This window comes from Homarus americanus, unplaced genomic scaffold, assembly GCF_018991925.1.
Source record: "Homarus americanus isolate GMGI-L3 unplaced genomic scaffold, GMGI_Hamer_2.0 scaffold32929, whole genome shotgun sequence".
Classification (NCBI taxonomy): Eukaryota; Metazoa; Arthropoda; class Malacostraca; order Decapoda; family Nephropidae; genus Homarus; species Homarus americanus.
Genome location: NW_024737097.1, coordinates 23,232,655 through 23,249,778, shown reverse-complemented (window position 1 = coordinate 23,249,778; position 17,124 = coordinate 23,232,655). Strand labels below are relative to the sequence as shown.

General features: G+C 41.2%; 1 protein-coding gene across 1 annotated transcript; it reads left to right on the top strand.

The window, feature by feature from the left end:
* The first annotated feature begins 523 nt into the window (after positions 1 to 523).
* On the top strand, positions 524 to 15,353 carry LOC121873351. The gene is made up of 5 exons (XM_042376901.1): positions 524 to 625; positions 3,154 to 3,290; positions 3,516 to 3,659; positions 11,004 to 11,185; positions 14,818 to 15,353. Exons 1-5 carry the CDS (start codon positions 532 to 534, stop codon positions 14,879 to 14,881), a joined length of 621 nt encoding a protein of 206 aa, XP_042232835.1. The 5' UTR covers positions 524 to 531; the 3' UTR covers positions 14,882 to 15,353.
* The last annotated feature ends 1,771 nt before the right edge of the window (positions 15,354 to 17,124 follow it).

The following is a 17,124-nucleotide window of genomic DNA, read 5'->3' as shown; positions in this document are numbered from 1 at the left end:
CCTGTGCTAAGAACTTCAACATAGATTACTGAAAGCACGTTGTAAGGTAATTTAGCCTGTTGTAAGTTTGTGAGCTTCATTTGCTGAAGGCACTGCACAGCTGTTCATTACTAATTGGTACATATTTTACGTTTCCATTGTTTACTGGCAGTAAATGGTAAATATTTTTCATGTCTGAATCTAAAAGTTGCTCCTCGCCCGTCCCATCATGCACAGATTTAACCTAACATAACTATTACCCATGTAGAGGTCGACCCCCAATTTTGGGAAAAATGTGTTTAATTTACGGGTTTTTGAATTGTGTGTTTATTTTCAAGAACGTAACCCCCACGAAAAATGAGAGGTTGGTGTACCTGATTTAGACACAAGCTTTATTCATAAGTGCTTTCAGATGTTTGTATACATTTATCTTTAGTTTGGTTGTCTTATGTAATTTATTTTCTTCAAACTGAAGTTTCTGGCAGAACAGCTTATTGTTGGCTCACGGAGGCTCAAGTTTTTACAAAACATTCGAGCACTTACATGAGGCTGATGAAGACAGTGAGGGCGTGGCCGCCTGTCCACATAATTAACACCTGTATATCATCAACATCAGACCACTTCAAATTGCAAGACAATTTACCAAAAGGTGTGTTCACATATATTATATTGATAGTAGGGAAGAAAGTCAATATGTGAGTAGAGGGAATGGAGAGTAGGGAAGGAATGACAAGTGGGAAATGTATAGGAGGCTGTTTGTGTGTGTGTGGAATGGAATGGAACACAGAGCTGAAAGTGGTACTATGGATGGTTTGGACATGTGAGGAAGAGGAGGAGGATGTGATGGTAAATAAGTATGTACAGGTTGGCATTATTGTCCTTACCAAGAATATATTTTTTATATTTGGAAACTGATATTAATGTGCTGGTTGGAGTAGCGAGATTAATTTCTAATTCAGTAAACCACAATCTGGTCAAGTTCACGACTGTATCCAGTGTACTAACTAACCCCTTGTGCACAGGGTTGCCTCTGAGCTTAATAAAGTTATCTGGCACTATCCAAATAGAATATTAAATGTGATATCCCAGTGGTGAAGGGTTAAAATCAGTGTTGCCAAGCACAGTATTATACTAAACCCATTAATATAGGTGTGTTGGGTAAAAGGAAAAGTTGAGCAGCACATGAAGAAGAAAAGACAGCAAAGAGAGTTTGAATTTCTTTAACAGTAAGAAAATTTTAGGCTTGATGTCTGATTCTGGCTCACTGGCTTTCAGCTGCACTTGGATTTGACTTTGTTTCAGAAAATATTGTGTGTGTGTGAAGCAGATAACTATACAGTAGCTGTAAAGGCTTAATCCAGAAACAAAGATCATTCTTAGGAAGATAAATCCCCAAGTGGCATCAGAGACCAACAACACCCCTAAATCTTCCTGAACTTTCTTAATAGATAAAAAAATAAATTATATACAGTTGTACCCCACTTCACGATCAATAAAACCCAGAGGGTACCGTGTTAAGTGAAAACCGCCTTAAGTGAACAACAGAACATATGGGATTAATTCCAATAGAAACTGGCCCATCCCCAAACTCCACTTTTTCCGACACAATACCTATGTTCTTGTAAAAATAACATCTTAATTTTATGATGGTACATGCACATTAATACTTAAGAGAAATAGAAAATACAGTCGCCAGTTAATGTCCATTCAAATAATGGACTCAACTCCTCCCCTCTTCTCACACAACACTGCTGGCTCTCTCTCTGAAAATTTTTGGGGAAAACCACTAAAATTTAATAAATAATACCTCAAACTAAAGTTAGGATAATACAATTGACATTGCTGGATTCATGTAAGCCCAGGAATATTTTGAATACAAATGTCATATATTTTGCAAAAAAATAACATATTTACTCAGAGTAAACTTTATATCTAAAATTTATATGTCTAATTTTATAATGTTTATATTCAAAATGATCACCAAATTGTAAGAATTCCAGCAATGTAAATATATTCTGGCGGGTAATTTGTATGAATTTTATGAGCTAAAACAAATATCTTCAGTTAATAAAAAAAATATATTCTTCACAACACTATCTGTCAATCAAAGTACCCAACTCCTTCCTCTTCCAACCGCGTGGTCAGTCACCCTCCCCCACACCAATCCTCCTTCAAGAGATGTTGGGTGAAAAACTAAATTTTAACATTTAGTATTAAATAATACCTCAGATTAAGATTAGGATAATATAATTGACATTGCTGGATTCCTTTAAGACCAGGAATATTTGAATATAAATGTCATATATTTTGCACAAAAGATAACATATTTACTCAAGAGTAAACATTACATCTAAAATTTGTATGTCTAATGCAAAATCTATGATGTTTATATTCAAAATGATCATCAAATTATAAGAATTCCAGCAATGTAAATTATATTCTGACCGGTAATTTGTTATGATTTTATGAGCTAAAACAAATATCTTCAGTTAATAAAAAAAAAATTCTTCACACTGTAACAGATGGTGGTGGTCTCCCTCCCCCACCCCACCAACCGTCCCACAGATGTGGGGAAAACCAGAATATTTACCAGTAATAAATAATACCTCAAACTAAAGTTTGGATAATATAATTGACATTGCTGGATTCCTTTAAGCCAGGAATATTTTGAATACAAATGTCATATATTTTGCACAAAAAATAACATATTTACTCAGAATAAACTTTATATCAAAATTTGAATGTCTAATGCAAAATCTATGATGTTTATATTCAAATGATCATCATATTGTAAAATTCAGCAATGTAAATTATATTCTGGCGGGTAATTTATATGAATTTTATATGACTAAACAGGCAGTCAGGCAGGGTGGCGGGTTGGGGGTGGGCGAAATCTAAAAAATAGCTCGAGCGGACACTCACCGCGTATACGTGGAAAAAACCCGCGTTAAGTGAAAGTTCAGCTCTGGCGAGGCACCGCGTATACGGTAAAACGCGCTAAGTGAAACCGCTTTAGGCGGGGTAATACTGTATCTGAAAAATTTAATAATAAGAGGAAAACCATACAATATTTTCCTGATGGTATGAAATGGGTGCCAGTGTAAAATGACTAGTGTTTTTTACATTTGCATATGGAGTATTTGTTGATTATTACTTTTGGTTTTCCTTGTGATCAGGATGCTGAAGAGATACATGACACAATGGTGCAGGTACTTACATCATTGGACAAGAATTCAAGACAGGACCTGTCTGAAGTGATGGTTCACATGGCTGCCACCATTGTACGACATGTGTGTTGGACTGTAGATAAGGTAGGATTGTTCTTAAGTTTACCCTTAGTTCGATTGAATAATACTGCCGAAAAATTTTGAATTTCTTGATTGTTGTCTTAATTTATAACAATGAATGCTGAGAAGTGCAACAAGTGACTCATTCAAATTATCATGGCTCTTGCTAAATGTCGATTAATATGCCTTTTAAGTACATTTTAGTGAGCGTGTAGGGAAGATATTGATATAAATCATTTTGTCTAACAGAGCAAAGGTGTACATACAGAGGTGACCAAGATTGAGGAAGTAGGTGGATGTGTGGCTCTGTTGATTGGTGTTTGTCAAAGCCGTGCCAAACTCTCTACTGCACTAATGGACGCCATTACCCGTATTTTGACAACAGCCACCAGAGTAAGTACAGTCCAGCATGCCTTAAACTCTCGGAGGTTCGGTTCTCAAAATGGCCGCCTATAGCCAAATATGCAAATAACATTTGCTGATCAGGAGAATGAGGGGTACATTTTTCTGTGTATGCAAGAAAATATACTACAGTAGAAGTCAAAAATCCGGACTGCTTTGGGATTGGATTGGTCCGATTTTCCAGATTTTCCGTTCTCAGGCAGTACTTTTAAAATTAAAATTTAAGGAGGAATAAAGAAGAGATGAACAGGTACATTTTGATAGTTTATTCATTAGCAAATAAAGCATGCTTCATTTATCAAAACGAGCAGTTTTAAAGAAAAATAAAGTCAACACTAGACAAAAATGTAAACAAACTGTCTAATACCATGACGAGTCTTGAAATTCCTAAGCCATCCATCACTAAATGCGCACTCTGATTCAATGTTCATTTGCTCCTTAAAAGACTTTGCTTTGGCAATAAGCATCGGCCCAGAAATTGCCATACCTTCTGATCGTTTTAACAAAAAACCATTCGTGCAACACTTTATCAAGATTTTCTAATTTGGGCCAATGTAAACTTTTTCTTTCAGCAATTTTAATGTAAGGCTCAGAAGAAGCTGTGAATTCTAGAATTTTATTCGTTGCCTTTTTTATATCATAAATTGTAGACTTTCCAATGTTGTATGTTTCCATTAGAACAGCATTGCTCACACCACGTTCTAGTTTCTTAATTATTTCAAGTTTGTCACTCAATTTCAATGTGTTCTTCTTTCTCTTCACACAACGAAGTTTATCTACTTTAGGGGCCATTATTATGGGCCTGTACTCTGTACATGGAAAGAGTAGGACTCAAAATTATATACGTTGTCACAGTTTGATTGCTTGTTTTAAAGTGGCGATCGTGTGGTCGTTTGTTGTCGTTGTGCAGCTGTGGCATTCACGCATGCACACATACACACAAAAGATTTATAGTGCCTCAAATTTTACTTTTCAGTTCAAGCTAATTACAAAACTAACAAAATTAGCTACCTATAATTTACAATTACTTTTATTATTAGAATTATGTAAATTAATTTTTTAAAGCAACTCCATTCATTCACATAACCCACAAAAGCCCGCTAAATTTAAAAAGTTTGAGTTTTCGAAAAGTCCGGATTCTCGGGTGGTCCGGATTCCTGGCATCCGGATTTTTGGACTTTACTGTATTCCCTTTGTGTTCGTCCTTAGGACAATTATTTCTTTTACCTGTACAGTATAATCTGGATTTACGCGGTTTTGGTTAACGCGTTTGATCATTTACACAGTGCCTTGCCAGAATTGAAATGCTTTAATTACACGGTAAATTTGGTCATTTACACGGAGAGTAGCTGGAGGTCCAGACACGCCGCGCCATTTTGTATTAAAGTGGCCCATGCCTGACCACAAGCGGGGGGGGCACGAGTAAGGTTGCGCAGTATGTCGCTGTTGCATTATCGGTGACGTCATATGACGTATCGGACCGTGATTGGGCCACGCATCCTTACCTCCCTCCCCCGCTAGCTGTGATTGGTTCAATGTAATATGACGTGCCCTGCCACCACAGAGAAGAAGCCGCTGGCCTACCCGCATCAGTCGCATTGTTCCCAGTCACCCCGTGTATACTGTGCTCTATTGTGCCTGCTAATCTCGTAACAATGGCATCCGCTGGACCCCCACCACCACAGAAAAACCTTGCATTACCTGGACCCAGCCGCCCCAAGCCAAAGAAGATACGACTTGCCCTAAGTTACGAAGTTAAGTACAAGATCGTACAAGAATTAGAAAAAGGAACGAGACAAGTTGATTTGGCGCGCCAGCACGGCGTGAACGAATCTACGATCCGGACGATCAAGACAGATGCCACCAAGATAAAAGAACACATGAGTATCACAAAGTCTGCAGGTGCTTCAATGGTGAAGTACTGCCAGAACAAAGTGCTGCTCAAGACTGAGAATTTGCTGGTGAGCTACTTGATTCGTCAGGCAAGACGGAACATGGCTGTGGACACGCGGTCAGTTCAGGACTACGCACGTGAACTGTACGTAGCAGTGGCACGTAAGATGGGAATTGCAGAGCCCAAACCCTTCACTTCTTCCTAATAATAATAATAATAAACGGTTTATTAATAGAGTTGCAGCCGGTGGCTGAAAATATACAGACTTACATTAGATTTAGACATAATGATATAATATGCATTGAATACATTTACAGGGCTGTACAGTACATAAATCAGGAGTTGTTTATTATTTTAACAATAGATGGGATGGTGCTGTTCTTATATCTATCGGTGCAGGCTCTTATGGGCTGAATTTTGTTGTAGTGGCGTAGTGCGCGAGTTGGGTGGGGGGCTGCAGGAGGTGGCGATGGCGAGGGTGGTGCAGTAGTCCACGGCCAAACCTTACCAGTGCTTGGTGGTGGAGGTCAATGAGGGATGGCATTTCCTGGGTGGCTGCAAGGGTTTAAGAAGAAGAAGATCACCAACATTAACATTGTTGGTAAAGGAGCGAGGGCTGACCGTGTTGCGGCGAATAATTTTCCTCCATTCTTACATGACGTTATGGAGGAAGGACAGTTCACCGACGACCAGGTGTTCAGCATGGATGAATCCGGTCTGTTTTGGAAAAAGCTACCTACCAAGACCTTCATTGTCAAGTCTGCCAGTAAGTGGCGGGGCCGGAAATTGCAGAAGGAGCGCATCACGGTCTTGTTTACCACCAATGCCTCCGGTACCTGTAAGCTCAAGTTATCAGTAATCCACACAGCCCGCAAGCCGCATGCTTACAAGAACATGGACATGACCAAGCTAAATGTCCACTGGCTAACCTCACGTAAGGCGTGGATGTTCACTGCTCTGTCCCTCTCCTGGTTTGACGACTTTCGTTCCCGACGTGAAGAAATTCTGCGAGCAACAGAATGTTCCATTCAACATTTTGTTGCTCCTTGACAACGCACCAGGACACTCGCCCCTACTGTTGGATCGTCACCCCAACGTAAAAGTGGTCTTCCTTCCTCTCGACACTACGTCATTAATCCAGCCCATGGATCAAGAATTAATTTGTAATGTGGATGCTGCTTTCTCCGCAAAGAAGTTTCGGCTCCTTAATGACTTGACCAACACCAAAGGTGAGTTGAGGAACCTGGGTGACACCGATAGCGAGAGCAACGACGATGAGGAAGAAGAGTTGGCGGAGCAAGAAGTTTGCGTCATACAGTTTTGGAAGAAATTCAACGTCAAGAAAGCTGTTGATTTCTTGAGGGAGGCATGGGGCCAGCTGTCTGTGGCAACAATTCGTCACGCGTGGTGGCATGTGTTGCAAGGTATCCCAGGTGGGAGGCAGAGGCAACCTGTGACTGATGAGGTTCAGTCTGTTGCAGTGGCAGTGGACCTTGCAAGAGAAGCTACACAGAGTGTTACAGCTGCAGGCTTCTCCGAGACCACCAACGAAGACATTATGGAGGTGATCAGGGATCCTGGGGTGACTGCCGACGAGATGTTGGAAGACGATGACGTCAGTGAAGATGCAGGTGGTGCGTCAGCCCGAGAAGAACACAAGTTAACACATGGTAATGTAAAGGATGCCATCGAGTTTGCCGAGAAACTCAAGCTTGTCCTTTCCAACGACCCTGACGATCACGGCTATGAAGTCTTCAATAACCAGCTGTTGCAAACTAGGGAGCCGTCCATCATGATGTATCACGAACACATCAACACTAGCCGTCAGTGTAACATCATGGACTTCTTCGCCTACAACCCACCACAGCCACCCCAAGCCAGTGATAGTGACAGTGATGTTGACTTTGAGGGATTTGTCAGGGAGGCCCTGACAACTGTGGTGGATAGTGATGGTGATTCACCTTAGGGCCAGTAATCTGCCCTCTGCCTTGGAACCAGCCCCCATCCATGTATGCCGACCCATCTCTTCTACTAATGTAAGTGTTAAACCTAACCTAACCTAACGTATGTTAAACCTTGATTTTTTCTAACCTAACCTAACGTGTTAAACCTTGAGTTTTCTTTTATCTGGTACAGTATATTATTCTCTTATTGATATTTATCTTCTATATTATGTGTGTGTGCATACCATCATAAAGTTAAGATACTATGTTTACTACAACGTACGTATTGTGTCGGCAAAAAGTGGAGTTTGGGGGTCGGCCAGTCTCTATTTCAATTAATCCCATATGTTCTGTTATTTCATTTACGCGGGCCTTCACGGGTTCAATTGACCGCGTAAATGCAGACTATACTGTATTGTATATATATGTGTGTGTGTGTGTGTGTGTAGACACACACACAGACTAAAACAAAACACATACAAATAAATAATAATGGAAAAATCTCACAAATAATCCTAAACAAGACACCAAAATGTATTAATAATGTCAGAGTCTACTCTCAAGTCAACTCCATGCTTTGTTATTTAAGTTATAACAAAGCATGGAGTTGACTTAGGGGAAGACTAATGTTTTTAATACATTTTGTTTTGTTTCTGATTATTTGTGATAGGATTTTCCCATTATTATTTATTTGTATGTGTTTTGTTTTAGTCTGTGTGTGTGTCTACACACACACACACACACACACACACTTCCTTATTCATCTCACTAATGGTGACACAGCTGAGCAATCAAACAACCATTTCGCAGCTATATGCCAGACGCTCCCCTGCTTGACACAACCAGTCTCCCTGTTATCTACCAGCCCCCTTTTCCACTGACTTTGTAGAAGAATTTGAAGTAGAAAAACGTCTGGACAGATTGAAGTTAAATCGGTCCACTACCCCCATTGACTTAACAGTGAAACTCTACAAGTAGTTTGCCCCGGAACTAACTAAACCCCTCTGCTCCCTCATCAATTCTTCCCTCATCCAAGCAAGATGCACAGCTGACTGGAAGACTTCATATGAGTCACCAGTGCCCAAGTCAACCAGCCCACAATCCTTGAATAAGCTATGACCCATTGCAACCGCCCCAATACCCAGCTTAATCTGTGAAATTTTTGTGTTTGACTGGGCTTACGCTGATATTGCAGGCTCCATAAATCCTCAGCAATTTAGCATATGAAAACTTCCTCCACCACTCTCTGTCTTGTCAGCTTTTTCGACTATATGTACCGCCATCTGGAAAAACATCTGTGGCTGTCGCCTTCATTGACTTCACCAAAGCATTTGACCTAGTCAACCACAATTTAATCATCAACAAAGCTATCGACCTCGGGTTTCGAAGAAGTCTTATACCATGGCTTACAGACTTCCTTAGTGACCGACGCCAAGCTGTACGCTTCCGAGGGGCTGTCTTCACTTTTCAGTCACTCACCTGTGACGTCCCCCAAGGCACCAAGTTGGGACCGCTCTGCTTCCTTATGCTTATCAATGATGCCCTAAGAGAAACCTCTGCTCCCTGGAAATATGTCGACAACTCCACTATTGATCAGTGTCACCAACTCAGCTCCCGACTACACGGCCCTCCAGGATTTATTGAACAGTCTCCAAAATTGGGCCACCAAAAACAACGTCACCATTAACCATACCAAGACCATGGTTATGCACATCATCGTCTCCTCTGATGTTGTTCCATCCCTTTCCATTTCTTTAGGTCCCAACACACTCCAGGTTGCATACTCCACTAAGCTCCTCGGTGTCACGATAGATAAAAAACTAAATTGGAAAACACCTGTCAGTGAAGTTGTCAAATCCTCCAGTTTCCGTCTTCACCTCCTCCGCCGACTCAAGTCCCTCGGAGTTCCTGCGCCCAAACTCCGTGTTTACTCAACATTCATACTTCCCAAGATCACCTATGCCTCCCCTACCTGGTCTTCCTCCCTAAATGCCACTCAACGTAAACACCTAAAAATGTGCAAAAGAGGGCATGCAAGATTATTCTCTCCCCTTCCTGCTCCACATATCAAGAAGCACTCAACACACTGACCCTCCCAGCTCTCTCTGACCATCACCACGACCTCACCTGCAAATTTGGGGAGAATCTTCTGCACCATCCTTTACGCCAGCTCATACTACCACCCGAGACCCCTTGTCCGTGAATTGCTGTTCGATACCACAACTGCATCCAGCCCATATGATCACGTACTGATCGCTATAAGAACAGCCCAGTCCCAACCATTGTAAAAAAATATCAACAACTCGTAAACAACCAGTGTGTTCACTCCCAGTCATTCTTACCTTTTTTGCACTGTTACTATGTTGAAATGCCCTGTAGTATGACCTCCCCACCTAGTTATTATATATCATATTTGTATCACATGTGTTACTTGTATATTATTTGTCAATCAAGAGACCCATTCCCCAATCATGTAACTGTATATTTTCCGCCTTCCAGCTGCCATGCTCTTTCAATAAACCAGTAATTATTATTATTATTATTATTATTATTATTATTATTATTATTATTATTATTATTATTATTATTATTACACCCACACACACACAATAAATTATGGGAAAATCCTCTCACAAATAATCAGAAACAAGACAACAAAAGTATTTAAAATATTAGTCTACTGGTACCCTCAAGTCATCTCCGTGCTTTGTTATAACTTTAATAACAAAGCACAGAGTTGACTTGAGGGAAGACTTACATTTTTTATAAATTTCCGTTGTCTTGTTTCTGATTATTTGTGAGAGGATTTTCCCATTATTATTTATTTGTACACACACATACACACACACATATATTCAATACAGGTAACAGAAATTGCTGTCTCTAGAACAAATGGCTCCTTGTCCCGGCCGTGAAAATGTCAGCAACTTTAAAACTACCCATAGACATTCTTGGGTACATCCAGGGTGTCATCCACGAATAACCTAGGTCCGCAAATTAAAAATCTGCTAATTGTCAGGGCATGCTGCACTGTATTTATTTTATTTATTTTTTTTTACAGCTCAGAAGTGTGTATTGTGATAAATTCACGATTTCTGTATTTGTAGATAAACATGTGTAGTCACTTATTTTTGTGTACGTCAGTCTTATAGTTTCTCTCTCCAATTTTTGAGGTACCTTATAAGACATAGACAAACTATGATAGGTCTGGTGAAAAATTAAGAGCAATCATGTAATGATTCTTTTACATATGGTTGTCAAATTTTTTACCCCAGATCAATTAATTTGTGATTCACAAATATACTGTAATTGTGTGTAACATGTGCAATTTTTTACTGTTAAGCATTCAGTAGTGACCCATGTACCTGTATATACAGTAAATAGCTTGACCCTGGGCACAGAAACACACAGCAATAAGATGTTGTTTGTATAGCAGTATGCATATAATAAAATATTTTTCACTTGTGACTTTAATATAAAACAAAACATTATTTACAGGACATCACATCTCTGCTTGCTATATCATACCTTCTCAAGATTCTGGCAAAAGACAGTGGGAAAATATCTCGATACAGCCTGAAGCAAGCTGTGATAGCTACTGACAGCATCTTCAATCAGATTGTCCTTCCTCTCAGTCTTGATGAAGATGAGGAGAGTAATATTGCCCTTGGTTTATATGAGTAAGTATTTTTGGTGTAAGGTTCAGTTTTATCAATTGCTTTGTTATGGTTCTTCTTTACCAATATTTAGAACTGCACTTTTTTGGTAATACAGTACATCCTCATATAACATCGTCCTGCTTAACGTTGTTTCGGTACTACAGTACGTCGCTAAACTTTAGAGACCAAAAATTCTTTTAACGTCCCGGGGATCCGATACTACGTCGTTTTGCGTCGTCATGGACTACTTTCTACGGCGCATCACTCGCTCGTCTGGCCACGCTACGCTCTCTCGGGTCAGCGCGCTGCCCTCACTCACAGAACATCACAGCGTCCCCAAGTGATGCCAAGCCGGTCTCTGTTCCGACTTCACATCATTTGTGTGTGCTTAAGTGCTTTTGCTCTAAAACTGTACTATAACCATTCAAAATGGCTTCCAAGCTCCCATCAAATGCTACTCATGCTAGTGTAGTGAAGAGGCAATGTAAGAACATTACCCTTGAAACGAAAATGGATGTATTAACCCGATTTGAAAAGGGGGAACGTGCTGTGGACATAGCCGCTGTGCTATTTGGACCACTGCTGGCAATATTAAGGTTAGTGCTGGAAGTGGTACTACTCTCAGTGCAACTAAAACAACTCGTATTAGAAGTACTGTGATAATAAAAGTGGAAAAGATACTGGCTGTGTGGATGGAGGACTAGAATCAACCCAATGCGCCTGTGAGCCTTACAGTTATCCACCGTAAGGCCAGATCCTTGTTTGACGACATAAAGGAAGAAGATGGTGAAGGATCGAAGGAAGAGATTTTTACGGCCAGCCGTGGCTGGTTTCAACGATTTAAGCGCAAATATAACTTCCACAATATTAAGATGACTGGTAAAGCTGCCAGTTCAGATATGGTTGCTGCCGAGACATAACAGCCAGAATTCGAGCGGATTATCCTGGAAGGAGGATACTTATCGAAGCAAGTCTTCAATGTGGATGAGACTGGTCTCTTGGAAGAGGATGCCTGAGAGGACCTATATCTCCAAGGAGGAGAAAAGAGCACCTGGTTTTAAAGCAGCAAAAGAACACTTGGCTCGAATGCTGCAGGCAACGTCAAACTGAAGATGATGTTGATTTTTTGCGCTGCTAACCCACGGGCTCTGAAAGGTTACTCTAAGATCACCTTCCTGTCATTTACAAGGCAATCAAAAAGGCATGGATAACCGGCGCCATATTTAGCCAGTGGTTAAACGTGTACACCGTCCCTGCAATGAAGGAATACTGTGCCAAGCAGAACCTTGACTTCAAAATTCTTCTGATCGTTGACAATGCTCCAGCTCATCCTCCCAATCTCGATGACTTGCATGACATGACAGTGTAAAAGTTGTATTTCTGCCTCCCAACACGACAGCGATGTAATAGCCCCTGTCTTATAGGCAGAAGTATTTATATAAATGGCTTAATTACATTTGATTTATATACTCTATCACAATCTGTAACTTTCCACTAGCTGTGAGGTAGCATGTTCAGAGCACGTGATAAGGTGTGCCCACGGGAAGTTGTGTCACTTAGTGCTGAGCTAAGGCATTAAGCAGCCGTCTTTCTGGCCACCTAATGCAGCAGTAGTTTTGATATCCTTGACGAGAGGAAGACATTATTGAGAGCCATCATGGATGGTTCCGTCTTCCCTCGAGGGAGGTCGTATATTTCCGTAGCAGAGCTATTTAATGTAGCCTCCGTCCTCATTTTAACATGCATAGCTACAGTGATTAAGTTACGGTGATATACACCTGAAAGTGTCATATAACTCTTTCTTAATAAATCAACAAAGGAACATATTGGATTTCACTTCAGAAGGTCCAATAAACTTTTATCTATATTTTAGTATGTTTAAAATATAAGGTAACGTGCTTCTCAAGTGATTGTTACAAGTAGTGACAACCCAGGAAGGTTGTTACATATATGACAGTTTCACAAGTAACTGTTATATCACACTAACAGTCATCTCAACAGATACACAGTTGGTAAAGGTAGAGATATTATGTTTTCCCCATTACTGTGGCATACTGGTACAGTATATAAGAAGCAATTGTTACATAGGCGACAGCCTATGGACCAAGGCGTCATCGCCGCATTCAAGCTGCTCAAGGCTACAGACGGAGAACACAAACCCACGATCCGAGAATATTGGCATGGCTTCAACATTCTTCATGCAAATGACAACATTGGCAAGATATGGGAAGAGGTTTCAGAAAGTTGCCTGAATGGTGTGTGGCGTAAACTGTGACCCGAGTGCGTCAACAGTTTTACAGGATTCACGGACTTCATCCCAGCTGTGAATAGGGATTTCCTCAGCCTGGCTAGATAGGCAGGCTTTGATGAGCTGGAATCAGAGGATATTGAGGATGTCCTGGCATCCCATACAGAAGTGCTCACCAACGAAGATCTGCAACAACTAACAGAACACAGTCCCGCTGAAGACTAAGACGACGGAGAAGAACCTCAACGAACGCTAACTACCAAGAGGATGTCAGAATCGTTCAACATGTCTCCAGCAAGCATTGCAAATCCTTATAGATGATGACCCAAACAGAGAACGTACAAAGCAGTATTGAGGACATTCTTGGTTGTTGCACTGAGATGTATAAGGAGAAGAAGAAGAGTAGCACCAAGCGGTCAACACTTGATTCATTTGTTCATCGCAGGGCGGCAGAAGCAGCTTCTTCACAACAGCTGGGAGCCAAGAAGGATCAAACTTCAACGGAGGAGGAGCAAACGTCAACGGAGGAGGAGCAACCAGCGGTGGAGGAACCCCAGTCAGCGCAGGAGGAGGAGGGAGCCGCAGAGTCTCAGTGACTCACCACCCTCCTCCTCTCTCGCCCGCCTCCACTCTCGCCCTCCTCCTCTGCTTCACTACCCACCACACATTCGCCCCACCACCTCCACCCATTGGTGGGTACCAATACAAACTTAATATATATCTATATTCTATTTTCAATAGTGGCAATGATTTTCTGTACAGTATATGTAATGTATTTCATGGAGCAAAGGAAGGCTCGGGAACGTAACTCCCGTATTTTATCTATTTCTTATGAGGAAAATTGATCCATTTAACGTCTTTTCATATAACGTCACATTTTTAGGAACGTAACCCTGACGTTAAGCAAAGACTTACTGTACTGTACTTGAAAATTTACAACTGATAACGGCTATAATTTAAACCTTGGGCAAGATCAGGTTGATGAAAAATATATTAAAAAAAGGGAAAATTATTTTCAATTGTGCCTGACAAGAAAAAAGTTGGCAATGAATTTTACTTTAGAATTTTATACTGCATTAAACAACAGTGGCTATGTGAACCTGAACGAGTTCAAGACATAAATTTAATACCTCATTATTATATCTAGTAAAAGAACTTGAGAGAATGAAATAAGTTAGCCATTAAAGTGTTCATGAATAAAAAAATGTTAGTTAAGGATAACATATGAAGCCATGTGTATCACATTTTCTAACCTACAGTAAACAGTATTTGGATTATGAATTTTTTTTTATTCCCTAATGACCATCATATCACTCTCCCTCCTGTCAATCCTTCCTTCCATTTTATTTATTACACATGTTTTTCTTTTGTTTAAGAACCCTAATGCAATGTATATTATTTTCAGAAAATATACCAAGATGACAGGTGATTATATTAAGGACTTGAAGAGCTCGTTGGGTGTGCTGTAATGATTCTTCATGGACACAGACCTGTATAATTTCTTGGAACAAAATTAGCTGCTTTTTATACCAGACAATATGCTTAATACAGCTCCTCCCCAACTTACGACTGGGTTGGGGACCCAAATCCAGGTCGTAAGTCGAAATGCTTAAATAATACATAGAAAATCTAAAATGGGTGTCTCTTTTTCTTCTCAGCACCACAAAACACTCACTTTTATGATTGTCAGCCATTTTAAAGTGAATTACAAACGAAAATTTTTGTCTATGTACTGGCTTTGAGACTCGAAAATATGTAATTTGACCAAATTTGGGTACGACTGAGGCGGGTCGTAAATGAGGGTGGTCGTACGTCGAGTAGGTCATAAGTCGGGGAGGAGCTGTACTTTCATTGATAAAAATGTAATATTTTTTCCCTCTTATTTTGTAGTGTATGAATTTCATTTTACTGTATAGAGGAAATAAAATTTTCTATGTTCAATGTTATTCTTCAACCAAATATCTGTTCATATACCAAGAAATAATCTTCCTAATTTTAAACATTTACGAAAAAACTAGAAAATACGGCAAAAATCAAGATAATCTAATATGTATACAGCATTTATATTTTTTACATTTACAGTACAGTGGTCCCTCGGTTAACGAGCACAATTCGTTCCAGAAGGTTGCTCGTTAACCGAAAAATTCGTTAACCGAAACCATTGTTTCAATGGGTTTTTGGGTAATTGACTCCAGCTCACCGAAAATTACATACTTACTAAAAATAAATGCAGTAAAGTACACTTACTTTGAGGTGTGTATGTAGAAGGCTCCTGGTTGATGATGATGATGATGGAAATTAGAATGGGGGTGGAGGAGAAGGGAGAAGAGAAGGCATTGGAGTGGAAGAGAAGTCACCCCATGCCGCCATTTCACCTATAAAATTTAGGCATGTTTGAGTTGGACTGTGTATTGTTTTTGACACTGGTTCCTCTTATATTAAAGGGCCAGGTCAAAGGAGAGCATGATTGATTGGGGTTGGTATTATTTAGACATTGGACCTCTAGCTTAGGGCCAGGCAAAAGGGAGTGTGTTTGTTCTGGTTGGTTTTAATTTGGATTAGGCAAGAAATGGAGTTGTTCACTGCGAGTTGGAATGATGCAGATTTGAAGGTGGTTTATAAGTTGTTCTCTCAGCACATGAGGACAGTGCTGTTTTCTTTTAGGGGGGTCGAGTGTTAGCGGGAGAGAGAAGAGAAGACGGAAATGCTGCTTTGGCATGTTGCAGGAGTGAGATGCAGTTATTAGAACAAGTCTTTTCTGAGGGGGTCGTTGCATACTTTTTCTCAGCACATGAGGACAGTGCTGTCTTTTTTTAGGGGGGTCGATTGTAATATTCAGAAATTCCACATTCCACCTCTCCCTCCCTCCGTATACCACCCCTCCCTCCCTCCACATACCACCTCTCCCTCCCTCCCTCCACATACTACCTCTCACTCCCTCCCTCAACATAACACCTCTCTCTCCATCCACATACCACCTTTCCCTCCCTCCCTCCACATACCACCCCTCCCTCCCTCCACATACCACCTCTCCCTTCCTCCACATACCACCTCTCCTCCCTCCCTCCACATACCACCTCTCCCTCCCTCCCTCCACATACCATCTCTCTCCCTCCACATACCACCTCCTCCCTCCCTCCCTCCCTACATACCATCTCTCCCTCCCCTCCACATACCATCTCCCTCTCCACTCTCTCTCCCTCCCTCCATACCCACCTCTCTCCCTCCTCCACATACCCCTCTCTCCCTCCCTCCACATACCACCTCTCTCCCTCCCTCCACATACCACCTCTTTCCCTCCCTCCACATACCATCTCTCCCTCCCTCTCATCTCTCCCTCCCTCCACATACCACCTCTTTCCCCCACATACCACCTCTCTTTCCCTCCCTCCACATACCATCTCTCTCTCCCTCCCTCCACATACCATCTCTCCCTCCTCCACATACCACCTCTCTCCCTCCCTCGACACCACCTCTCTACCTCTCCCTCCTCGACATATACCACCTCTCCTCCCTCATACCACCTCCCTCCCTCCACCTGACATACCACCTCTCTCCCTCCCTCCCTACCACTCCACCTCCCTCCCTCCCTCCACATACCACCTCTCTCCCTCCCTCACATACACCACCCTCCCTCCTCCCTTGACATACCACCCTCTCTCTCCTCCCTCCTCCACATACCATCTCTCTCTCCCTCCCTCGACATACCACC